General features: G+C 40.2%; 4 protein-coding genes across 9 annotated transcripts; 2 read left to right on the top strand and 2 right to left on the bottom strand.

Annotated features, from left to right (window-relative positions):
* Positions 1 to 448: 448 nt before the first annotated feature.
* On the bottom strand, positions 449 to 10,916 carry znf366 (zinc finger protein 366). Of its 4 annotated transcripts, none has more exons than XM_080894053.1 (7): positions 10,833 to 10,916; positions 6,112 to 7,143; positions 5,578 to 5,745; positions 5,110 to 5,260; positions 4,444 to 4,635; positions 1,814 to 1,988; positions 449 to 1,718 (listed from the first exon to the last, which is right to left on the bottom strand). In XM_080894053.1, the coding sequence occupies exons 1-7, from the start codon at positions 10,904 to 10,906 to the stop codon at positions 1,045 to 1,047; spliced, it is 2,466 nt and encodes an 821-aa protein (XP_080750179.1). In that variant the 5' UTR covers positions 10,907 to 10,916; the 3' UTR covers positions 449 to 1,044. The 4 variants fall into 4 exon arrangements, with proteins under 4 accessions (XP_080750179.1, XP_080750180.1, XP_080750182.1 ...); XM_080894054.1 differs by having other exon boundaries at positions 9,214 to 10,883; XM_080894056.1 differs by having other exon boundaries at positions 9,219 to 10,883.
* A 1,594-nt stretch (positions 10,917 to 12,510) lies between these two features.
* On the top strand, positions 12,511 to 14,471 carry LOC308404644 (isotocin-neurophysin IT 1). 2 transcript variants are annotated; one of them, XM_080894795.1, is made up of 4 exons: positions 12,511 to 12,616; positions 12,704 to 12,828; positions 13,111 to 13,315; positions 14,097 to 14,471. In XM_080894795.1, exons 2-4 carry the CDS (start codon positions 12,709 to 12,711, stop codon positions 14,240 to 14,242), a joined length of 471 nt encoding a protein of 156 aa, XP_080750921.1. In that variant the 5' UTR covers positions 12,511 to 12,616; positions 12,704 to 12,708; the 3' UTR covers positions 14,243 to 14,471. The 2 variants fall into 2 exon arrangements, with proteins under 2 accessions (XP_080750921.1, XP_080750922.1); XM_080894796.1 differs by having other exon boundaries at positions 12,514 to 12,616; positions 12,707 to 12,828.
* A 412-nt stretch (positions 14,472 to 14,883) lies between these two features.
* On the top strand, positions 14,884 to 15,818 carry LOC308403868 (fatty acid-binding protein, liver-type-like). Its single transcript, XM_080893657.1, has 4 exons — positions 14,884 to 15,148; positions 15,248 to 15,420; positions 15,555 to 15,647; positions 15,738 to 15,818. The coding sequence occupies exons 1-4, from the start codon at positions 15,082 to 15,084 to the stop codon at positions 15,786 to 15,788; spliced, it is 384 nt and encodes a 127-aa protein (XP_080749783.1). The 5' UTR covers positions 14,884 to 15,081; the 3' UTR covers positions 15,789 to 15,818.
* Positions 15,819 to 17,084: 1,266 nt separating this feature from the next.
* smyd1b (SET and MYND domain containing 1b) lies at positions 17,085 to 22,729 on the bottom strand. 2 transcript variants are annotated; one of them, XM_080893655.1, is made up of 10 exons: positions 22,292 to 22,729; positions 21,223 to 21,399; positions 20,807 to 21,020; positions 20,438 to 20,568; positions 20,209 to 20,247; positions 18,906 to 19,101; positions 18,029 to 18,121; positions 17,780 to 17,943; positions 17,478 to 17,646; positions 17,085 to 17,366 (listed from the first exon to the last, which is right to left on the bottom strand). In XM_080893655.1, the coding sequence occupies exons 1-10, from the start codon at positions 22,411 to 22,413 to the stop codon at positions 17,202 to 17,204; spliced, it is 1,470 nt and encodes a 489-aa protein (XP_080749781.1). In that variant the 5' UTR covers positions 22,414 to 22,729; the 3' UTR covers positions 17,085 to 17,201. The 2 variants fall into 2 exon arrangements, with proteins under 2 accessions (XP_080749781.1, XP_080749782.1); XM_080893656.1 differs by lacking the exon at positions 20,209 to 20,247.
* Positions 22,730 to 24,369: the final 1,640 nt, after the last annotated feature.

Below are 24,369 nucleotides of genomic sequence, written 5' to 3'. Positions count from 1 at the left end.
ATCTTAAGTGCGAGTTATCCCACACAGCGCATTGTACAACATTTTTTCATGTAGTATTTCTATTTTCAGTGAGACTTCTGCAACGAGGAGAAACAATGCTTTATTCTGAGTCATACAGACATATGAAGCCTTTGTCTGGGACACCCACTGTGTCCGTCACTGCTGTTTGATCACAACCTAAAAGAGAGAAGGGGAGAGGTGTTTTCTCTTCCTCTTCCTCTGCTTTGAAAGAGAAGCAGGAGGATAGAGGCAAGCTTTCTGAAACTCGCAGCAATCATTTCTCGCTCGGTATGTGCGAGACGGAGAGAATTGAAATTTAGCATCTAGGCTCATATGCTGTAAAGACATTTGCAGCGATGTTTATAAGGCATTTAGTGAGAAAAAGCATCAAGTTTGTGTATTCAAGCTTTTATTTCAGTATTTATTCATCAGAATCATATTCAGATCACCAACATTGCAATAAAACACAGAAATATCTCCAAAAAAGAGCATGTGCATAAAAAACAATCGAGACATAGAATGTAAAAAAACAAAATCATTTTAGCTTTTTTTTTTCAATTGTGTCTGTCAAAAACATTTTTCATCCAGTTTTTTGCTGACTTTTAGAACAATATCACACAAACAAGAGTAGAGCATGTACAATGGTGTGATCAGTAACACTTAAAATTTTAATATCACAGATTAGATTCTGAGTCAAACCAGAGTTACATATTTAAGCAACATTTCAAAATGATTTGTAAAAAACTAAAACATTAAATATCTGTTTGCATTTTATTTACATCGCACGTTTCCAGCCAAAGCTTCTGTCAGTCACTATTAATGATAATTTGATATGTTTTTTACATGCAATATTCTTCACAGCTTGTAGTTATTCTTGATTTTTTTGCTCTGGTAATAAACAACAAGTTCATTCGCTGCTACTCACCACCCTTCCCTAATCAGAGATGTTTGGAAGCATGCATATTGTCGTTGCCCTCCAAAACAACCACTTAGTTTTAAACAAGAAACAATGCTACACATTTAATTATCTTCTGAGTCTTTGACTCACTTTTCTTCATGTTTGTCTTCTTCACCGTTTGACCCGTAAACTCTTTGAGCAATGCGCTCGTATTTGTTTGTCTCTTCCACATCGATGGCCTTGTGAAAGTTATCCAACTTTTCTTTTCTTTGTTTTGGTTCATCTAGCTCTAGCTGATGTGCTTCTTCTTCTTCTGAGTCATATTCATATGACTGTCTACGGACCATTTTTTGGCGGCACACCTGCTCACCTAATTCTGCATCTGATTCATAGGATGTCTCGGACTCCAATAGCTGCACCTTGTTACCTCTGGGAACTTTAGATTGACCTTCTGCTACTGACTCCCTCTCAAACGTCTCATCCTCTAAACTTTCCTGGTACTTCTGCTGTTTCTGTCTCTTGCCTTCCCTCGGTTCACCAGGGGATCCCTGCCTTCTTTCCTCCAGCTCAGGGATGTACTGAGCACCTGCTTCCTCGTGGTGGTCTACTTCAGGGCTGTACTGGCTCCTTCTGTACAAACTCTCCTCATCCTCCTCCTCCTGACAGGAGCTTCCCGGGACGCTCTCACCATCAGACTGGGAGAGACGGAGGCTGGGCAGACCCGGGGGTTTCTGGGAGAGGTCAAACGGTTTCTCTTGGCTGAAGTGGGTGAGGAGGTCCATCGGGGTGGTCAGACAGAAACGCCCTCTTTGCCTAAATACTGAAATCACAGGGAGAAAAAAAAGTTACATTTCACAACAAATTTTACTAAAATACATAAACAATATACATCATCAGCAGTGTGTGCACACTTACGTCTCTCATCCAGGCCTCTGTCCATGACACCATGTTTAACCTTCATATGTCTGGTGAGGTTCCCCTTCAGTGTGAACTTGCTCTGGCAGTATAGGCATTTGAAGGGTTTGCTGTCTGAGTGGAGATGCATGTGGCCCATTAGGTTGTGCATCCTGTTGAATTCTTTCCCACAAAGCTGAAAGAGAAGAGAGAGAATACATGTCCAGATATTAGGAACTCATTAAGACCTCGGGTTTAATTTGACACATTATTAACAGTGATGCATAGGCTATGCATCCTGAATCATTCGCAAGGTTTCTCAGGTAAGTACATTTTAATCTCTTGCTTTTATTTCAAGTCATTAAAAAAAATAAGTGAATATTATGTTAACAACCCATCCAGTTGCCAATTTTCTGGCTTGAAAAGTGAAAAGGCCAAGATATTTTTGTATTAAAATTTACATGTTATCAATACAATGTAAAATTCTGAATTCGAATTTTTGCTACAATTTGAATAATATAAACACACACAAGCATTAATACCTTACAAACCTTATAAACTATCTGCAATAAAAATAATATTTTAAGCTCATTTGTAACAGCTGCAGTGGTCAGATGAATGGAGTGATTAAAAACAAAGCATATTTCTCAGATTCAAATTCAAAGTGTAAGAATCGAGTATTAAAGGTGATACTCTAGCTTTTCATCAGTGAGTAAACACTGTGTCCACATCCAACAATAACAGGCAAGCCCTAATTACCTGTTATTTTTCTCTCTACCAGATCTCCTTTGTTAGATGACTAATTTTCTCAGATGCTGAGTTGCAGAGTTTACACGTAATCATGAATGAATGCGAAGTCTTTCAGACATGCATACATACACACATTCTTTCTCCCTCCTTCTATAGTTATTTTCCTCATTTCCTCTCTGTCTTCCCCCCTCACACACAAGCAAGGACACACACACACAAGAAAAACAGAAAGAAAAAGACAGAGAGAGAGAGAGAGAGAGAGAGAGAGAGGAAGCAACACTGAGACAGGGCCAGGAGGAGAACAGGGAAGGGCAACTCCTGTGCTGTCCTTCCTCTGCATTCTTTTTTATAAGGGTGGTCCTTTCCTTCAGGAGGAGAGAGGGACTGTAAACTGTCCAAGAGGACCGTGAGAAAACAGGAAGCTGCCTCCAGCAGCAGAGAAAGCGAGATGAAATCTATTTGCGGGGCTTGTTCTCCGGGGAGGCCAACGGGCCATTGTTAGAGAGGCAGTTTGTGCGGCGATATCCTTCCTATGGACAAGGAGGCTCCCACTCCCATAAGCCTCTCTGCTATCTGGTCATCGTCTCAGTCCTCAAGTTGTACCAAAAACCAAGGTCAAAACAGACAAATTCTTTAACAGCAGCTGCCACTACAAATTACAAGCCTAGTTCCTGGCTGTGATTATCAAGACTTGGTTTGTGTAGCTTGCAAAAAGGGAGACACTTGCATTTTAGATGCCTTTATTTACTCCTTATAGTAAAATAACTGAGTATTAAAGGCATAAAATGAAACTGAAATAGCAACCAGACCTGTAGCTAACAATGACCTGCTGCTTCTCATCTTACTACAGTTCGTGCCTTCTACTGATTACCAGTGAAAGTATGTATTTGCTTCATATGTAAATAAATATATATGTTTTACAGCTTGCATTTTTCTAACAGCTGTTTTATGTTTTTAAGGCCCATTTATGATGTCATGATTTGTGTATTGCTGTAAATGTAATAATAAAATAACATTTTGTCCATTACACACGTGTCTAGCTCATTAACTTAGCTTAGCAAGAAGAGTGGAAATAGCTATCCTCACTCTACCCCCCAAAAATGTTCCACATCAAGCCCTTTGCTACATGGGATTACATTTCAGTGTGATAAGATAAATATTAAACTTTATAAGTCACAGTAGATGGATTTTACTGCTTTCAGACATACCTGGCAAACTGTTTTGCTTCATTTTCTCTTTTTGTTGGAGGCTTAAACTGTGGTTTAGTGGTTGCTAACAGCAATTTCATAATGATATCCTACAAATGTGATGTTACACTTTTACCAGTTTGCCCTTTAGAGGAACACTGCTGGAAACTAGCTCAGTCATATGGTGTAGAAACACTGTGGCTCGATTTTGTTGTGATAGGGCAGGAAAGGGCTAGTTTTTTGTCATACTGATAATCCTGTCTTCACTTGGGTTGCCAGTTCTGTGGTTTTCCTGCTGAGGGGAGTGACTTTTTTCTGTGGGTAATTTTTCTATACTTCAGGAAAAAATAAGAGTATCTCTATAATTAAAAGATCTCATTTAAATGAAATAATTGATTCCGACTTCATGGACGCACATATGGACACAAAATGTGCCATACTGACCTCCAACACCTCCAGTTACTAACTGAATACAGAGCAGGTTTTGACAGGCCAGGGAGATGTCATGTCATGTAAGTTAAATTACAAATTTATATTCTTCTTCTCCTATGGACTTTGTCACTCCATAATGAGATCACCTGACAGCGCAGACATGAGTCATACTTACTGAGGCCACTAACGTGCTTTGTCATTCGAACACGTGAACCTTTGGGAAATTTGCTGTACAGAAGGCCAAAAGAAAGAGCCACATCTCACATGCCAAACTCGACCAACCTTGCATTTATAGGGCTTGATGTCCGAGTGGACGATCATGTGAGCCTTTAGAGTCTGTTTCTGGACGAAACTCTTAAAGCACATGTGGCACTGGTAGGCCCGAATGTTGGTGTGGATGAGGACGTGACGCTTCATGTTGGCCAACAGGGTGAATTCACGACCACAGATGCGACACTTGTGCTCCTTCACCCCCTGAAGAACAAGATAACGTGGAAGTAGTGGTGTGAGAAAGACGAGTCATTCTTCTGGTTTGCTTTAGAGAGGCCAGATCGTCCCCTGATAACAAATATGCCAGGCAGTGCCAGTGGAAATGCATTTACATTTATTTACGAAATATAAAATATCTATTTGATGAAACTATCGCTGCTACAGTTGTAAATATAATGGTATAAACAATAAGTTGTGCATTTTAGAGCTTGGGCATGCTAATACAGGACGTGTATAAAGGTGGTTTGTCTAAACTCTAATGCTACTAAAGAATAAAAACTGGATGTTAAGCAGTTAAAAGTAGCTTCAGTCAAAATTCAAGAGGAAACTGCTTCATGGCTGACATTTTTACTATCCAAAATGTAAACTGGGCAAGCTGATAATTCTTGGATGCCATTAAAAAACAAGAGAGAAAAAAAACTTTCAAATTTCATTTTTTAATCCTCATAAACCACCTACTTTATGAGTGAGCGTGTGCTGTTTCAGGTGGTGCGACTGGATGAACTCCATCCCACACTCACTGCAGATATACGGTCTGATGTCTTTGTGTTTCATCATGTGGTTCTGAAGCTGACTGGGATACTGGAAAGTCTTCTGGCACTCTGTACACCTGCACACACAGCAACCAACATTTGCAGTTAGCCTGCTGGAATGTCTCAACAATGTGGGAAATGCATATATAAAAATACACTTTTGTGCCAGGAGTTCCACGAATAATTAATATTGCGCAGAAAATCTGAGGCCATAGCCAGCAAGAGGTTAGCCTCATTTAAAATTAAAAAAAAAAAAAATCTATTTCTTGGAAAGAATTAGTGGATGTCCCCAATGGGTGGAGCTTGAGCTGCTGTGCTAAGCCAACTAACTGCTTACTTTAAACAATAACAAGAATATGAACATAAGAATATGAAAGGAAGGAAATGAGCTCACCTGTACAATGTGGGACCTCGGTGGACGGTCAGGTGCCTCTTTAGCTGTGCCAGTGTGGGGAAGTCTAGACCACACTCCACACATACATTCTCTTGACCTTTTTCATGCTTCAGCTCGTGGGCTCGAAGCTCGCTGGGATAAGCGAAACCTCGACCACACACACTGCAGCTGGAGGTGCAGAAAAAGTGTGAATGAGCAGGAAATCTAGGCATTAAACAGCAGAAACTCTATGCAATATATTGGAATGAGTGGAAATGAAAGTAAAACTGGTGTAAAGCTGGTAAAAAGTAGATTATAAGCCTAATTCTACACAGGAGGCCACTCCACAGGCTGACAAATAGTCCAACTGTATGGAAGTCTAAGGGGAAGGGAACTCAACTGCTAAGGTGATTTGGGTTAGCTTGCGATCGACATCTGTTTGGTTTCACCCCTTATTCATTACCTCCAGCTTCAGAACACCAAGATGGTGACTGCCAAGATACTCAACATCACGATGGCTACCTCTTTGACATATTGTATGTAAAAATAATTTACCTGTATGGCTTCACGTCACTGTGCTGCATCATGTGTCTCTTCAGGTGGCTGGTCTGGGTGAAGGCCTTGTGGCACACCTGGCACTTGTGGGGCCTCATTCCCTGGTGTGTGAGTAGGTGTGTATGCAGGTGGCTCAGCTGCTTAAATAGCTTCCCACACAGGTGACATCCGTGTGGTTTGATGCCGTTGTGACCCAGGATGTGTGTGACCAGGTTATACTTGGATGTGTAGGACTTCTCACACATTCGACACTTCCATCTCTTCTGGTCTCCGCCAACGTCCACATAGTAGCTGTCATCTACGTGAACATTGAGACCGAGCTTCTCAGCGCTGCTCGTACCACTTCGAGGAGCTCCTTCACGGGCGCTATGACTGGGGCGGAGGTCCTCTCTGGGGTAGAAACCACCAGGGGGGTGGTGCATGATAGGGCCAGGCATAAAGAAGGGGTAAGGGAGAAGGCTGTGGTGGAGAGGTGGGAAGTAGGGCGGGTGAAGAAGCAGAGGAGAGGGTGGCCAGATGGGGGAAGGACTGAGTGGCTCCTGTTTTACCTGCACAGGAAAATTCACATCTGGAGGTCTGTGTTGAAGCTGCAGGCTGTTGAGCTCGATCATGCCAGGGATGGGTTTTGGAGATGGAGACGGAAACGGACGAGGTGGGAGGGAAAAGGGAATGTGTGGCAGGTCCACTGTCTTCTTACTGCGGCTTTCTTCTGCCTCTTCTGCCTCCTTCTCAGGAGATTCACCTCCCTCATGGCCATCTACTTTTAAGGGAGTCCTTTTGCGTTTTTGGGATCCTTCTTTGAGGGTGTAACTGGGGCCAAGCATGGGAAAGAAAAGAGGTGGACTAAAAGCACTGTAGGCATCTCTGGTGGGTGATATGCTGGGATATCTAGCTGGAGAAAATTTGGGGGGCTGAATAAAGAGCGGAGCTGGGCTTAGGTAGAAACTGCGCTGAGATGTTTGTCTTAGCTCTTCTCGGAGGGGAGGACTTCTTCGCGGTGAGATGCTTACTCTATCTTTTTCCATCTTCTTTCTGCATGAAAAAGGAAAAGAAGTTGTTAAATATCTCCAGTAACAACAGGGAAGAAAGTATTTAATCAAATCTTTTACTAGAGGGAGTCTGTTAAAACTACTTGTGAGCTTACAAAGCTCACTTGATGATGCAGAAGGCAAGCAAGACATGACATAAAAATAAAGGGCTTTTTAGTTCTTCATATAAAATGTGGATCTTTGAAGTTTTCCTTTTAACTTTTGAGTGAGCCTGACAGTTTCATCATAATCACACAGAAAAACTGAAGCATCAAAAACTATCCCAATACTTTATCCAGTATAAAATGAATTTTCTTTCAGGAATTTACAAGAGTAAAAGTCAGGAATTGACTGGTTTAAAGAAGAGTAACAGTAACACGAAGCAAGTCCTGAAACCAGAACCATCTTCGAGTGATTACATGTTGTGGCGTGGGTGTGGTCCTTGGCCAGCTGCAGAGGAGGCGTGACGCAGTGAGCTCCCGGGGCGGCGCAGGGGCGGGGTGAACAGGTGTGCTGGGATCTGACAGTGATTGTGTCTCTTTATGTGTTGGCAGTGACAGACGGAGACGGAGGTGACAGCAGAGAAAGAGAGCGCGGAGTATATGTGTCCACGTTACCCCGAGTTTAATAAAAGGTTTCTGCATTGGCAAAGTCGCTCCGGCTGGTATTTCTTGGGTCCACCGTTACACATGTATTTTCTTCTGCTGCCTTCAAATAATGTGCATTTAGACTTGCATCTGTTCTGTCCTCGCTATATCTTAGAAACTAACACGAACAACCAGTACTAATATCAATGTCGCCAACCACAGTAGAATGCAAGTCAGCAACATTGGTGTGACATCAGTGATACTTGTAACATTTACAATTGCAGGCACTATGTCTGTCTGTGGTGATGACAAGGGTGATGAGAAAATAGAAATATTTGACTAAACTACATTTAAAATGACAATATTAGTCGAACTACTGACAGAAAGAAAGTGTCAGTTTGTTTGTGCAATACATGTGTCATGCATTATATCATACACATACATTTTTTATATATTTCACTTCTGGTCCTTTTAAATAAATATATTAATATGTTCTTCACATGATCCTTTTGTGTTATTATTGGTAGGATCTATTAATATCTATGATGTCTATTAATGTATGTCAGGTTAGAAATTGTTCTGTCATCGTATCGTCTGTGCATTTGAGTTAAATGTACTTTTAACTCAGTTCACAGAATCAAAATCTAGTTGGTTCTGGAATAGTCGCCAATGTTGCTGGGAAAATCAAAAGAGATGTTTGCCTTGAATGCACAGATTGCCTGATATCAAAATAAATTTGAAAGTACAAAGGCTGAACATTTTTAGTTAGTAAGGTGATTACTTTGAAGATTGCTTCTGTTTGAGATTTACCCAGTTAGTATGATGTATTTTTTCAGTGTTACATTTTCCACCCTCTTCTGTTACTATTTCCCCCATCAAGGGCTCAGTTGTAAAACTCTGGTTTCTTGCATTAAAATAGGTATTTTAGCCCTGTTCCCATTATTGACAAGATATCAGTTGTACTATTAGTTGGTGCACATTTGTGTTTTGTTTATCAGGAGATGACAAGTGTATTTCAATTAGCCTGTGAGGAAAATGTTTTTAAAAAATATATATTACATTTGTCCCCAGTATCCACTAGTTTTAAATGTTTCACACATTAACACGTATTTAATGGGACTCTTTATACACTCTTTATAAGAATGACACAATCAGAAATAACTGCTACTGACTACACAAAAAATGCATCCATCTTATCATGCTTTCTTGACATTGATGGGGGAAAACATCATAAAGGTGAAGAAAGGATTTAGCAAAAAACAACGTGGTGCAAAAACAAGCTGGTTAAACCTCAGAAATCTTAAGCAGGAACTCATATCTATGAGGGGCATTGCCATTTTGCAAAATAATACACTGTGAATGACTGGTTTGAAAATCAGTAATATACTTTCCATCATATGCATTTATTTTAATTCTTAATTTGAAAAATAGCAAGTAGCTGTCAAATAAAATCTATACAAATAAGGAAGTAAATAAACTATAAATACCTTACATTTGCTTTCAAGTTCAGTTCTTGCATGTGTTTACTTTCCACCACTGCTTACATATATTTCCAGTTGTAACATTTGGAGAAAGACTTGACAAAAGTGCATCAAATGAAACTGTGTCCTGTTTCTATTTATGACATGAAACCACTTCTCTGAAGATTCCTGAGGAAAGGAATGCAAGCGGACACACACGCGCATGCACGGTGTGGCGTTGACACCCACACCTTTCAGGTTTCAACCTGAAACCTTTCACTTCTTCGTTTCTCACAGATCTTCTCCTTGTCTGAAATTAGGAAGTTATCTGTGAGAAGTTCGCCTCTACCTCCTGGCCCCTTTTCGCTTCTCCATCTCTTTTTCTCTGTGCTCTTCATCCTTCTTTTTTTTCTTTTTCTTTTTTGGACTGATAGCCAAAACTTTACTGGAGTTCACTTAAGCAAAATCACAAAACTGCAGTTTGCATCTGTATGATATAGAAATATAGAATAGATGATTGTAATGGATGTAAAGATGAAGATAGTCAGAGGGGAACTATCTTACTTCTGCATGACATTTAAAATAGTGGTGCAGATTAATTCTATTCCTGTTAACACTGTAGTGCTTATCAGTGAGAAACTGCTGAGACCTGTACCAGTCCACTGCTTGCATGACTACAGTTTCCACTTCATGTCTGTCACAGGTTACATACCTGTTGGCTTTTAAAATGTAAACATTTTAAAAATACCCAAGGCTTCAATTTATGAGTATCAAATTTTAAGAAAACACCTGCTACAGTTTCCAGAAATTTAAGGAGACGTCTTACATTTTCTCATTTTTTCTGGCAAAAACTAAAAAAATTGTAGAAACGCAAGTCAAAGAAAAAAATAGCAAAAGCTCGTAATGTGGAGGTTGTAATTCCATCACATTTTGGCATTTTTGCTTGACAAACATTTTAACTGATGAATTGAAAGCAAATGTTGATCTCAAATCAAGGATCAGCTTTCTAAGTATTTCAGCTCAACATCTGCATCCAGCTTTGCATGCATTCTTACAACACAAACGTCATAAAAGCTAATGTGACGATGAAATGAAAACCAGTGAAACTTTGACATTTAAATCCACCTCAACAAATAATTAGCATTTTACTTCTGGAAAAACATTAAAATGACACATTTCTACCAGTAAATTTCCCTTTCTCAGATACATGGATGGAAATTCATAAAAATCAATCTACAGGAATAAAAAAAACAACAACAACAACAAGATGCCAAATGCAAAAACTGGATTTTTCTGCCTCTTTCCAGGATTTTCAAAGAGCCCTAGACGCCTGCTGAAGTTTTGGGTCTCTCCTGGACATTGTCCTGCTCTTTTATCCTCTTCACTACTCTTAGTTAAGTTGCTCTGTGCAGAGACCCCAGCCTGTCCTCGCCACACCACGCATTCCAAACAATCCATTAGACCCGAAGCCCCTCCTCATGTGCCAGTCAGTGCCATGTAAGTGTGTGCTGTGTGCGGTTGCAGCATATGTCTGCGTGTGTAACTTACCAGTTGAGTGTAGCAGAGTGTGTGTGTGTGTGTGTGTGTGTGTGTATTTTCTCTGTGATGCTGGGGCTGAAGTGCTGCTGCAGTAGCTGCTGCTGTACCTGTGCCTCTCTTCTCTCCCTCCTGCTCGCACTGCAACTCTCCTGACAATGAGCCGCCTGTCCACGGATAGCATTTGAACTGACTTAAGAAAGAGAACAGGAACAATCACTTTGTTCTCATTTTTCAGATGAGTACCTTCGGAGAGAAGGAAGGAAGGGAGGGGAGAGGAAGTCAACAAGCCTAGTGCCTTCCTGCAGAAAAATAAGGAAACACTAGATAGACATCTCTATTTCTCTATGAAATAGGGATTTGCATAGCCTTTGGAGGAATGTGGGGAGGAGGGTGCTGATGTTTCACTTGAAAACAGCACAATTTCTAGGTTTAATAGCTGCAAAGTGACATATCATGATGGAAGATAGCAATGCTTTCCATTAATCCAGCTCAATGAGATGTATCTTAAAACTGGCTGTTTTCATATTTATAAGCAAATAAGTATCTTTTTTTAAATAGATAAAATAGAACATTTCTTGAGCTTATGAAATAAATATTGTCAAAGGTTCTTGATTGTTATGTACATGTTCATCACAGATTGCCAGGGAGACACTGCAATGTGTAATATATCACATTACAGGAGAAAAAACATGTGAGACATGATGTGTTTTATTTTCTTTTTTCTTTTTTCTTTTGAAATTGTATTTTTTCATGCATTGTGTGTGTTGCTCTGGTAATCAATTGCAGGATCACCTTAATCAGTTTTCCCATTATTTTCTCCACTTCCCACAAAACACGTGGCAGATGGAAACAGCAGCAATGAAAAATGTACAAATAGATGACATGCGTCAGCACAGCCACTAGGAGGCAGGAGTGGCCTATCTGTCTACAGTGCCACTTTATTGTCCTGTTTGTCATCATATAGCGTTTGTAGCTACCTGTCTCTGGTTGTGAAATCTGAGTAAATTAACATCCCACGCGTCTCTGTTGGCACAGAAGTTTTTGAACAATGACGATGTTAGCCGCTTTTTAATTGAGATGAGGTGGCAGTTAGTAAATCAGGAGGGAGCTGCAGTAATTGAGCTCATATCATTGAAACGGTGAAACTGTCTTTTATGAGATGTGGCCAATCATTAGCTGTGTTAATTAGCTCATGAGACCAATTAACCTCGGCCCTGGACAATGTGTGCATCAATTCCTCTGAGGAATTAAGGACTTTATTAATAGAAAGGGAAATTTTCAGGTGTGCATATGTGTGTATATACGTTTGTGGGTATGTGTGTTTCTTGCTTTGTTGTCGAGTTTGTTTACAAGCTCTGCAAGAAGCATTGCTTACCGACATGGTGGCTCAGCAGGCCAGAAATGTTCTGTCAACCTTTAAAACCAGCTTTTTCACTCTCTCCTGACCTCCCAGGGGTAGTAATAAAAAGTTGAATCCTTAAAATTAACTTTTTTTTGTTCTTTAAAAAAAAATTAAACTGGTGCTACCCTCTTGTCCCGTCCTGCTTTGAATAATTTCATCGCTGCCTGCTCTTCTTGACCTCTCTGACTTTCCTAACATCTCTAACATGCACGGTCACGCAGCAGGAGCCCTTAACTAATGATCTCCAATAGGAAGAAGCAAACCAGGCCACACAATTACCAGGCCCTTTGACCTGGCCCACACAGTGGTCAGCTTCATCTGCTAAGGTGATTAAAAAGGCCTCATTAAGGATTTCTAAGTGGCTTTTAAGTTTCTGTGTCACTCTCAAAAGGTGCTTTGGAAGTATATAAGACACACCAGCAACACCGTATTAGACAGAGAAGTCAGCAGTCATCCAAGAGCAACCTAAAGAGGAACTTGAGCTAACAAGTGTGTACATTTGCTCTCCGTGAAGCGTGGATTTTGTGGTCAGCCTTACTAAGTGTTTTTTTCTCTGTTTTTCTCTTCCATTCTTAGCAGAAATGACCGGAGCTGCTGTGTCTGTGTGCCTGCTTTTTCTCCTGTCTGTATGTTCAGCGTGTTACATCTCCAACTGCCCTATCGGAGGAAAAAGGTCCATAATGGATGCACCACTGCGCAAGGTAAGCTCAATCAGTCAGTCAATAGGTCTTTAACTTTGCAGCTTTTGAAGCTTCTGACAATATTATTAGCAAACTGGCACATGTTTCTCTTCATTCATTTATTCAGATAATGCAAAGCCTAAAGAGAGATTTAGGTGACATGCATGTGAAAAACTTGGGTCAGGGGCCAAAACCATCAGAAAGAAAATACAAACTGAGAAAGCCTAAAAATGCTTTATAAGGTAGTAAATTATGGTGACGTTCAAAGCAACACCAAAAATAATCATCTGTTTCAACCTCTAGTGCATGTCGTGTGGCCCCGGAGACAGAGGCCGCTGCTTCGGGCCAAGTATCTGCTGCGGGGAAGGTCTTGGTTGCCTGCTCGGCTCCCCGGAAACAGCTCACTGTGTGGAGGAGAACTACCTGCTCACCCCCTGCCAGGCAGGAGGACGACCCTGTGGTTCTGAAGGAGGACGCTGTGCTGCTTCAGGACTCTGCTGTGATGCAGGTCAGAAAATCCTGATGTAAATATAAGCAGTAGTAAAAGGAGTATTTTAGTCCTTTATTGAAGTAATTAATACCACTACTATTTGCAGAATAATCCTGCAAACTAAAGCAAATAGCAGAGAAGTACTATATTAGCAATATTTGCTTAAAGTACAAGACAGCAAAGTTTATAGTTTAAGCTGATCAGTCAAGCGGATTGTAATTATTATATTTACAGCTGGGTGGCTTGTTCTGTGTAAGCATACATCCTATTTTATAAGCTAATTACATCTGACTTGATAAAGGCACAGTATCTAGAGTAAACAACATGAAGTAAAAAGTATAAATTTTCCTCTAAAATGTAGTGAAGTACAATTATAAAGTGCTATAACATTGAAAAACTTTAGTGGGGGTTATCAGGTACAAGCACTTGATTGATTCATGAAATTGTGCAGTCTCTATTCCGGTCCAAGGTTCAGCATAGCTAAACCTGCAGAAGTCAAAGATTCTCTAGTGTAAACATGATGACTTTCATCCAAACCTGAAGTTGTAATCATTGTTGTTTTTTTGTTGTTTTATATAATGTAAGGAATAATGCAAGAATTATAAATCTTATTCCTAATAGAGCTCTGCATGCTTTAGTATACTACTTTGGTCATGATGATTTACCTAATTTACCCTACCCTGCTCTTTAAGGGTCCATGAATACAGGTCACAAAGACTGATAACAACAGATCATAAAGTGTAGACGATGACCATTTTTGGTAATAACTCCTTCTGATTTGTTCTTAACCCTGCCTCAGAGAGCTGCACCACAGATCAATCCTGCCTTATCGAGGAGGAAGGAGATGAACAAACCAGCCAGTTCAATGGCAGCGACCCCGGTGACATCATCCTCAGGCTCCTGCATTTGGCTGGCCACAGTTCTCCTCATCGAGTCCACCAATGAGCTGCTCTTGACGTCAAGGTCTCACTGCAAGCTCTCGAGCTGTAGGGATTAAATGGGACTTGTAGTTCACATAGTTGTGTTTTTATGTTTGTTGTCATGATGCTGGTTTTGCTCTTTTCCCCTGCAGTACTTCTGTAGAGTGCCTTTGTCAATATAGCCTATTTTTATGTATGAAATTAGGGGTGAATACTTGTTGTGGTCATCCTGTTATCTGCATGTTGAAATAAAGTTTGAAGAGAGTATAAAGTGCTGTCGTTTTCCCTGACCTGATTAAGTCTTGTGTGTAAAATTACAGTATTTCAAACCTTCCAAATACTTTTCCTTATAAGACAGCTTGAACCGTATTAGGGCATTGTGTTTGGCAAACAAATATACAAAGCCCACAAGAGTCTTTATCTTTCAGATAATCCTCCAAAGTATCTCTGGCAAATTCAAATGATCCCCACATGATGGTGTGTGTGTGTTTTTGTGGCAATTCTGGTGACACAATATCCCTGTTGCAACAGTTGGGACTATTATCTCATAGGCTGTTCACCTTTGATCCAATTTTGTTTCGGTTAACTTTGCAGTCAGTCCACTTTGGTTCTCTGTGTCCTTCTATGGGCATGCATAGAAGGGCACAGAGCATGCAACAAAGCAGTAAACAAATAAACACAGCATGCTGAAGACTTTTGTCTTTTATCTCTCTGCCCGCCCATCTTTTGCGAGCAAGCTGGAAGTAGTGAAGTAGGGACTTTCCTTAATTTCAGGCACCTGAGGTTAAAGATTGATCCGCTGTAGCTTGAGAATATAAAAGAGGCAGATACTCGCCTCTTTCTTTACCTTCACTGCCTGCCAACATGTCTTTCTCTGGAAAATACCAGCTTGAGTCACGGGAGAACTTCGAGCCTTTCATGAAGGCTGTTGGTAAGAGTTGTGCAAAACTAATAAGCTTCCTGCACTGAATGAACTGAAATAACAATTTATCTGACCAATGCTTTCCAAACTTTTTGCTTTCTGCCACAGGTTTGTCTGATGAGATCATTCAGAAAATCAAAGATCTTAAGAGCACCTCTGAGATCGAGGAGAATGGTGACACCTTCAAAGTGACATTCACAACTGGCGCAAATGCCATCGTCAGCAATTTCACTATCGGACAGGAGGCTGAACTACTGTCACCCACTGGAGAGAAAGTCAAGGTAAGCCAAGATACTTAACTTAATTCTACAGGAAACACAATTATGACAACTAAAACACTTATAACGCATTTGGTCTGCATTAAATGTTATAGTTGATCACTGAGCTTAATCTTCATTTATCATGCTTGTTGAAGGGAGTGGTTCAGCGTGAAGGCAATAAGCTGAAGACCACCCTGAAGAACATTCTGTCTGTCACGGAACTGGTGGATGCAAACACACTCGTTTCAGTAAGTAGTTTTTCTGACTTTCTTTTCTTTAAAGTCTTCCTTGTTGATTAACTAGCTGGTATTTAATGCATTTTGTTCTTCTCCTTGTAGACACTGACTCTTGGAAACATTGTACACAAGACGACAAGCAAACGCATGTAACTTTCTATACATGATAATAAAAGGAGGGTGAAAAAAAGCAACTGTGTCATGGTTTGACTTGTATGTGTTCAGCAGGCTGTTGTTAAATGCTTCATTTGGGTTTACACTGAACAAGCTCCAGTTCCTCAGCTGGTTTAAAAAATACTCCCAACTAGTTAATTTGGGGGCTTTTGGTTTCAGAAATTTCGCTTGCTTGTGGGTTTTAATAAAAAAAAAATTAAAAAAAACTTTATTTAAACAAATATAAGCAGTAACATGGTAACGGTAATAGGTTCCCAGTTGAAAAAGGTAAACAAAGTGTGGGGAATACATAATACCAAGAGGTGAAGTGGAAAAATCAAAGGAAAAAAAATAACATAATAACCTGAAATTGACAAGAACAGTCAAAAATTAGTTTAAACCTTTACAAAAAATCCTGTGCAGAAAACGTATTTCGTTTAAATGATAATGCAGTATTTGTCTAATAATTTCCACGCCTTATGTAATATATGAGGCTTAAAGTACATGGACTTGAAGTGTATTTCTAATTTGTTGGGGCAAAGGTGAAAGTTGATGCGATTGTGACATTTTTGCGACTTTGTCAGACTTTCCTGCAAAATGTGGAGGCTGTGAAGAGTTAAGTATAAAAGATGCTTTCATTGACGATGTCTACTTCCTAGTGAGTGGTAACAAATAACTTGATGAATGTAACCCGGGATACTCAAAGACCTTGCTTGAATCTAGCTGAATGCTGGCACAACACTAGAATGTCTGGCTTTGTCAAAAATGGAGATTTAGGAGACTTTGAGGCACTTTGAAGCTGCACTGTAAATATTTACAGCTTACAGACAGGAACTTAGTTAAAGCCCTTATACCAAATTTGGCATCCAGCTTACGTTGGTGATTAGCCCAGGATCTGCAAGACAGTTAGATTTTTTTTTAATTTTTATAAAATAAAACTATCAAAACATCAGTGTGCATCTTTATCTGTGCAGTCAAAGATCAGTTAAGCTAGCAACATCTTCTGGTAATGTAAAACTTTACACTGGGTTAAAGTGCGACATACTGTCATTGCATTTCTTGTACTCTATCTTTTGACCTTATGTAGTGTCACAGCAAACACCAAAGGATGTGGGTCTATTTGATGTACAGGTGCACTAACTTAAGCCTGTTTTGTTTTTGTTTTTTTAAGTTTTATGAGGGCAGAGATAGTAGTGCTTTTTACTTTATAATTCACTCCTGTGGTTGGATTTTGCATCTTCAAAGCAAACTCACAAGGTCAAGACATCTTTTTTAATGAAAAGACATGTTTCCCTGAAAAACTAAGTGATGCAGAAAATGGTCATGTGACTAAATGGCTAGGCTAACATCAACACTCTGAAAGCTGTTAACAGTAAACAACAGGGTGGGGCTCTCCTGATTGCTGTCATGTGATCACTTCCTCCGGTGGAAGAGATTTTTGATTCCCTCCTCCACAGACTTGGGCTCGTGCATCATGGTCATGGGTTTGTTCTTCAGAGCTGCCTCTCTCATACTGTGATAAACATACTCATTCTGTTTGAACATCCTCAGCTCCATCTCTGTCTGAATGCGCATCGCCTGTGAAGAAATCAGAACAGAAACATCAGCACTCAGTGGGCCAGGAAAATTTTTATTTCTATTAAAAAGTTTAAGGAGACCTAATTTGAATAATTTTAAGGTGACGCTTACATCAAGGTCCTTAGTGATGGGATGTGTTGGACCATGGGTAACCATGAGAATGGCGTAGGCCTTGCAGATCATCCCATGTGCAACCTCAATCTGCCCAGCCTGCCAGTGGGTCACTCCTGCTCTCATGGCAGCCATACCAAGAGCAGCATTGTTCGGGTGGTACAGCTTCCTGTTAGAGGGATGAGACTCGATTTGTGTTGTGTTTTTAACCTTTTCAAGCTGACAACCTGTTCTTTCTATCAACATTAGATAAATTATGCTCATGGGTATAACAGGAAAATCCTCTGTATTTTCACACTTACATGTATCCCTCCACCATCTTCCGGGCGTAATCTGCAGCATCATCAAAGTACTGCAGGTAAGCTTGAACCTCGCTCATTGTGCTCCACATCCTCAACAGGTAGATGTGAGTGTCTGCCAGAACCGGCTCTGTCTTCTCAATGCACTCCCTGCAGATTTTCACAACCTGAAGAGACGAACCGCAATAAGAAAGATTACACAGTATCAAAAAAAAAACTTTTTTTTTTCATTTAAGTGATTTGATACAATACCTCATGGTAGTCACCATTTAATCGAGCCTTTTCCATCTTCTCTAGCATCTGAAAGCAATAATCTGTTGCCTCTTTCACTTGTTCCTCTGAAGGCTAAAACATTGGACAGATTTTGGGTCAAGTATTAAAAAGTGACAAAGAAATGTGTGGAAAAAAAATGTTTCAGAGTTATTTAGGTAAGACTGCAGGTAAGACTTTCTAGAATTATAAAACAGAAAGTCTGGTTATTTTTATCCCTAAAAGGACCTTTGACCTGCTGGTGACACACACAGGATGTTTGATTACAACAAACAAGATTTACTTTGTTAGAATTTTAATTACGTTTCCACATTATTATTATTAGGTAGCCAATCTGGCGCTTCAAAATAGATGTGGCCAGTTTTTCAGACTTATCCTGTTAAACACAGAAACTCCTTAAACATTTTTTTGTGCTAATAGCTACTGGCAAGTTATTTATAACTTGTGACACACCCGTGTATAGTCTATAAAAGCACACAGAGCACATTAGTGTTACAACAGCAGTACATAGATTCAGATTACATCTAGCAGTGTCTCTCACTTCTGAGACTTTCAGTGATGTGACAAACATTTATGTGTATTTGGCACTGAAAGCTGGATATAAACTTTATTAAAAAATAAAACAGAAAAGAAAGTAAGTAATTAAAATTAATCAGCAAATCAAGTTGAAATTGGTTATTTCTTCTAATAGCTGTTTCTCAAAAGCAGGTTTGAATGCACAGAAGACTGAATCCACTTGAGACTTATCTTTGCTTAAAATAGTCTCTGTGTGACTGCTTCTCATGTTTCTCGCCTGTTCTTATCAGTTCTAAACGCAGTGGGGGGTGTTTGGTTAAACTGGAGACAAGCGAACACTAACCTTGACTCCGTCCTCTTCCCTTCCCCCAATCTTCATGTCATCTTTAATTCGGTTCTTGCAGTCCTCACACGTGCAGTCAAAGAAATATTGTGTTTTCAGCAGCCTCTGTCGCTCCTCTGACAGATTCAAGAAGTCCACATAGGCGACTGTCAGCTCCTCGCCTTCTGCAATCTTACCCAAAGCACGCAGCTCGATCCTGGGGATGAGAATCACAGTCAAACACGAGCAGAGATGTGGAAACACATGCTTTGTGATTGAGTTTGCGATGGTGAAATCCTGTTCCACAGCGTGGCTTTCAGTCCAGTTGAAGGACTGATCCTTCAACTGAGTGAGATATTAGTGAGTGTCGGTTTATTTCTGGGTGGCTGTAGCTCAGGTGGCAGAGCAGGTCAGCCCCTAATCAGAAGGTCGGTGGTTCGATCCCAGGCTGCATCCTGGCTGCATGCCAAATATCCTTGGGCAAGATACTAACCCCGTGTTTGCCTACTGGTGGTGGTCAGAGGGCCGGTGGCGCCAGCCTCGCCTCTGTCAGTGCGCCCCAGGGCAGCTGTGGCTACAATGTAGCTTGCTATCACCAGTGTGTGAATGTGTGTGTGAATGGGTGAATGACTGAATGTAGTGTAAAGCGCTTTGGGGTCCTATGGACTAGAAAAGCGCTATACAAATGCAGGCCATTTACCATTTCACACAGCACTTAAGTGGCAAAACATTTCACGTATATCTGGTTCATTTTCTTTAATTTGTTGTAAAGTTAGTTTCAATTTCAGTCTCCTTGCATAACATGCAAAACGGTAATAATCGGTTTTATCTAACAAAAAGGTTGTATTTATATGAAAATGCTCTTTTTGTCTTATTTTACTTTGGTGTTATGCTGAGTTAAAGGTGAAACAATAAGGAAAATGTGGTATAAAAGGTAGAAGCTACTACTACACTCACACACGGCAATCTGTGTTGGTGTGACGGACAGACGCACAAAGTGACACACCAGCTGCATTCGAATAAAACTTTGTGTGGACACGACAAAGGTTTTTTCGGGCGAAGAAATGTGAGATAAGAAAAAGTTAGCAGCCTTTTGTTACACTAAACAAGCCATTTAAAGGGTTAGAGCATTCAAGTAGCACATGTGAACATGTATTGAGGTGATATTCGAGTCACATCAAACATGCAGTGCTCACCACAGAACACTGCTCGCTGATAAAAAAAATTTTTACAACAGATTGTTAAGTGTAATGATTTGTTTAATGACAGAGTCTAAAGGGTGCTCTAATAATAAACTTCAAAGGCTCAGGATGAGGCAACGCACCTCCGTTGAGAATGAAACATAGTATTCACAGCCGATTGACTGAAAGACAAACAGGAAGCAGTTTTACACCAAGTGACACCCAACACACACACATTCACACGTAACAGCACATAAACGTGCACAGAAGCTCTGAAAACGTTAAGTATTTTTCACTTTTTAATCAATTTTGAGGAATTTGGAGCTGTAGATAACAATGAGTTGTCATGAAGAGTATTTTTTGTTAACTTACTTGCCGTGGTTGAGGATTACGGTGCAGTTGGGCCAGCAGTCATGGTTCACTAGACACAAGTTGGGGAAAAGACCAACTCCTACTGCCTGGAGACCCCTCTGGTCACTCACACTGAAGCCGTTACAGTTGATCTGGAAAAAAAGGCAATCTTTGATGTGAACTTGCATACATGTTGTCCATATAAGACTGCTACAGGTAAATAAAACAAATGTAAATATTCAAGGCTGCATGGCAGCTGTGAATCAAGGCATTAAGTGCAGAAACAGTGTTGTCTCAGGTGAACTGTCTTATTTATGAATCAGGTTTTCCTACTAAAGACTTTACTTTAAAAAAAACTAACAAATATATGTTTTAGTCATTTAAACGCACCACTCCAAATATGTGTGAGATATCATCAATTGTGTGCTGTTTGCTGTTATGGGGCCAGTAGTCCAGGAAGTTGTGAATGTCCACTTTCAGCTCCTTCAAGTCGTCCTCTGGCATGTCGGCAATGTGGTCCTCCAGCTCGTCCAGCGTGGTCAGCTGCATGTCAGACACCGTGCTCCCCTCCTTGTCGAGGCACCACATAATGCGGGCCACCACACTGACCACACAAATGAGCAATGGAGAAATGGACGTGTAAAGTCAAATCCACATTATCTTTAAATTACTTTTGAAGTGTATTAACATTTACTGCTTTATAGCATACAAGTGCCTATTTAAATTACACATTTGTTGTCCTATAGTAAGTAATAAAGACTAGCCAGTCTTTTTTATAGCACTTATTTCCCTTTCCATCCACTTACCGGATGTTCTCATTTGGTACTTTGCCATAAGCTTTGATGGCGCTACATTCTAGCTTGTGCTCTGCCCAGCCTGCACGCTGGCAGGTTCGGTCACAATAATGTGCAAATTTACACTGGCCGCACCGCTGCAGCTTCTCTTGTCTTCGGAAACAGCTGTGGCAAATACGCTCTGCTAGACTGCAGAGGAAGAGAAGAAAGAAAACAAGGATAGGCGTCATAATTTAAAATCTGTAGCACACGCATACGACACTCAGTTATCATTTAAAGAGCAGCACTTGCACCTGCTTTGATAGTTCACTCTTTCATGTTTAACTAAAATTGCACCAATAATAATTAGTGTTCACAGCTTTCATCAGTGAGTTGAAGAAGTACTAAAAACACTAATACAAGTGGACTTTGACCGGAGATTATTTTGACCCATTTAGTTAACTGTTATAAAACTCATAATGATTGCTTGTATGGAAATTAATACTAGGATAATCTGCACTTCTGAGATAGAGAAGAACTGATATTAAGGCAGTCAAGTTTGGCATTGTGTGTTAGAAGCACAATTTTAAAAGTACTGTGCACTTAAATTCTTGTTTAGAGGCTTTTAGAAACATTAAAATGTAATATTTTGAAATTATAATGTAGGCTAATGATGGGTAATAAAGCAAAAATTTGTTTTGCTATTAAGTCTATGATACAGAAGCAGAAACCTCTGACTACAGCTGTCACACAGTCCACCACAAACAACACTGAAAACAAGACATTGTGTAAATGTGGACTTTTCTTCAGATTCTTCCACATAGTTAATGTTATGAGGGTTTGCTTGATAAGGCTGAGTCGCTACAAGTGGCAAGGCACCATACTCTAAGGAAACTGCTTTTATTCCACTAAAATAAGTAAAAATCAGCAGTATAGCTTTCCAAAATATAAAAACACAACGTGCTCTGGTTAATTTCTAATTACAGACTAACAAAAGGCCAGAAAATCCATTATTCACATGTTCAAATATCCCATAAAGACTGCATTTGAAGGCATCCCTATCAATGACCATCCACACCCACAACTTACATCCTCACCTTACCTGTCAAAGACAACAGCTGCAATACTGGCCTCGGAAAAAATTACATCTCCTGCCCAAAACTCCTTTGTTGCCTTTAACCCTCTCCCCTTCCCAGGCGAGTCAAATATTGCCACGGTCTCCATTGTAGGTGCGCCGGATTCTGAGACTCTGGTGAATGGATGATGGTCTGAGTGGATGAGAGAAGACTTAGTGTAGGACCTCCAATCTGTGCCTGTGTTCTTCAGTGACTGTACATTCCTCACCCAAGTTACTAAAATAGCCGAGCACCTCTTGAACTGTACCAACAGATGCAGAAGACGGGTTGGTTGGTGTTTTGTCTCTTTAGTTAAGTGAGAAATTAAAAGTCTTCAGCGGGCAGGCTTGTCAATAAAACCAGTTATCTTTGTGCGAAAGTAACACAACTGAAGCTGGTTGTCATCTGTGAGATGTCTTCAGCTTTTACAATTTGTCACATTTTTTGCTTTACACTGGCAGAAATCCCCTGACCCCTGATGTTGAGTGTTGGTAGACGCCCTCTCCTTGAGGGTTATTTTCGTCCTTCAGTTGTGACTGTCTGTCAGGAGTCAGTTGTGACGTTGAACAGCTGCGAGAAGCTTGACAGGAACAGAGTTGCTCTATCTCACTGCCTCTACTCTGTTCTGGTGCTTTCTCTATCATGCTGTTCCTTTCCTGCGCTCTGTCTCTCTCTAACTGCATGTTATGATGCAACAGAGCAGGAAAACTGTCACTTACACACTGTGAGGTGGGAGGCATCCACCTGCTGAGGGCCCCCTCAAAGAAAGTCAGATCATAAAACTTGAATATCCAGTTAAGGTCTCTGTATACATACACTCTCATGCTTTCATTCACCAAACTGTCACAAAACAGCAGAAAAGTAACACAGCTTTCCCTCCCTGTTTCACTCAGCTGTTCTTTTATGCTCAGATCAGCTGTGAAGCTGTAAAACAGCTGCTGTTCATAAGCAAAGCCCAAGTATAACTCTCTTTATTTCCAGCAGGAGTTTCCCAGAGTGAGCTGAAGTGACCACAAGGATAGCGGAAGTGTTCAGAAGACAGACCACCTGGATGGACAAGAGACAGTTTCTTTAATTTTTCTTTTATCCCCTATCAATTTAGGAAGCCCTCTACTTACTTGGTTCACCCATTCTGGACTCTGGTTTTTAAAGTAGATGCCTGACATCTTGACAAATTTCTGTTATGATATAAACAGGGATCATAAAGAAAATGCATATTTTGCCATCTTGAAAGAAGCATGTGATATCAATGTTCTTCTGCTTATTTACTGTTTTGCAGAACATGGAGTGAGAGCCGACATACCCTGGACAGGCCACCACATATTCACAGCTATAGCCCATTTAAAATCAGTTAACCTAAAGTCTATGTCTTTGGATTGTGGAATGAAGACAGAGAAGGAGAACTCCACAAAGAAAGGCCCCAGTTGGTCTGGTGGATTCAAACCCACAACCTTTTTAACGTGTTAATCATTGCACCATAACCCAACATTAGCAGACAAAAAAAACTGCATATAATTCTTAATTTGACCTCTAAAAATCTAATGTGGACTCTGTATCATCTTCTTCTTCTTTAACAACCTAAAAATGCAGTGTTAAAGTGCTAAAAGTTACATTTTAATGTGTTAATAGTAATCTAAGGAAGTTCATTTGTATCTCACAGGTTATTACCTCTTGTTTGCAAAGATATTAACATGTCTTTATTTTTTCTGGGGTTTGACATTAATGCCTTCTTTTGAGTCAGGTGACCGGTATAACAAAGGAAAAGTAAAGGGAGACAGCAGAGAAATAAAATGCATAAAATTAAGTTAAGTAAACATTAGCGCATCGTGGTGGCCAAAGGAAGAACATGCCTCAGTTGAAAGCAATGGTGCTCTCAGCTTGCAGCTGTATTGCAGCTGCGAGATTGAGTGCAAGTGAAAAAGTAAACACTACTGCCCCCTCATGGAAAATGAAGCAAATACAAGAGCACTGGGATGTTTTTCTTTAGAGATTTGACATTTCAAGGTAAGATTCTACTATCCTGCATGAGTAAGATTGGTAAGTGAGCATATGACATCAAAGGCCA

This window comes from Rhamphochromis sp. 'chilingali', assembly GCF_963969265.1.
Source record: "Rhamphochromis sp. 'chilingali' genome assembly, chromosome: 10".
In the NCBI taxonomy this organism is placed as follows: domain Eukaryota; kingdom Metazoa; phylum Chordata; class Actinopteri; order Cichliformes; family Cichlidae; genus Rhamphochromis; species Rhamphochromis sp. 'chilingali'.
Note: the sequence above shows the minus strand (reverse complement) of the source record. Positions and strands in the feature narration are given on the sequence as shown.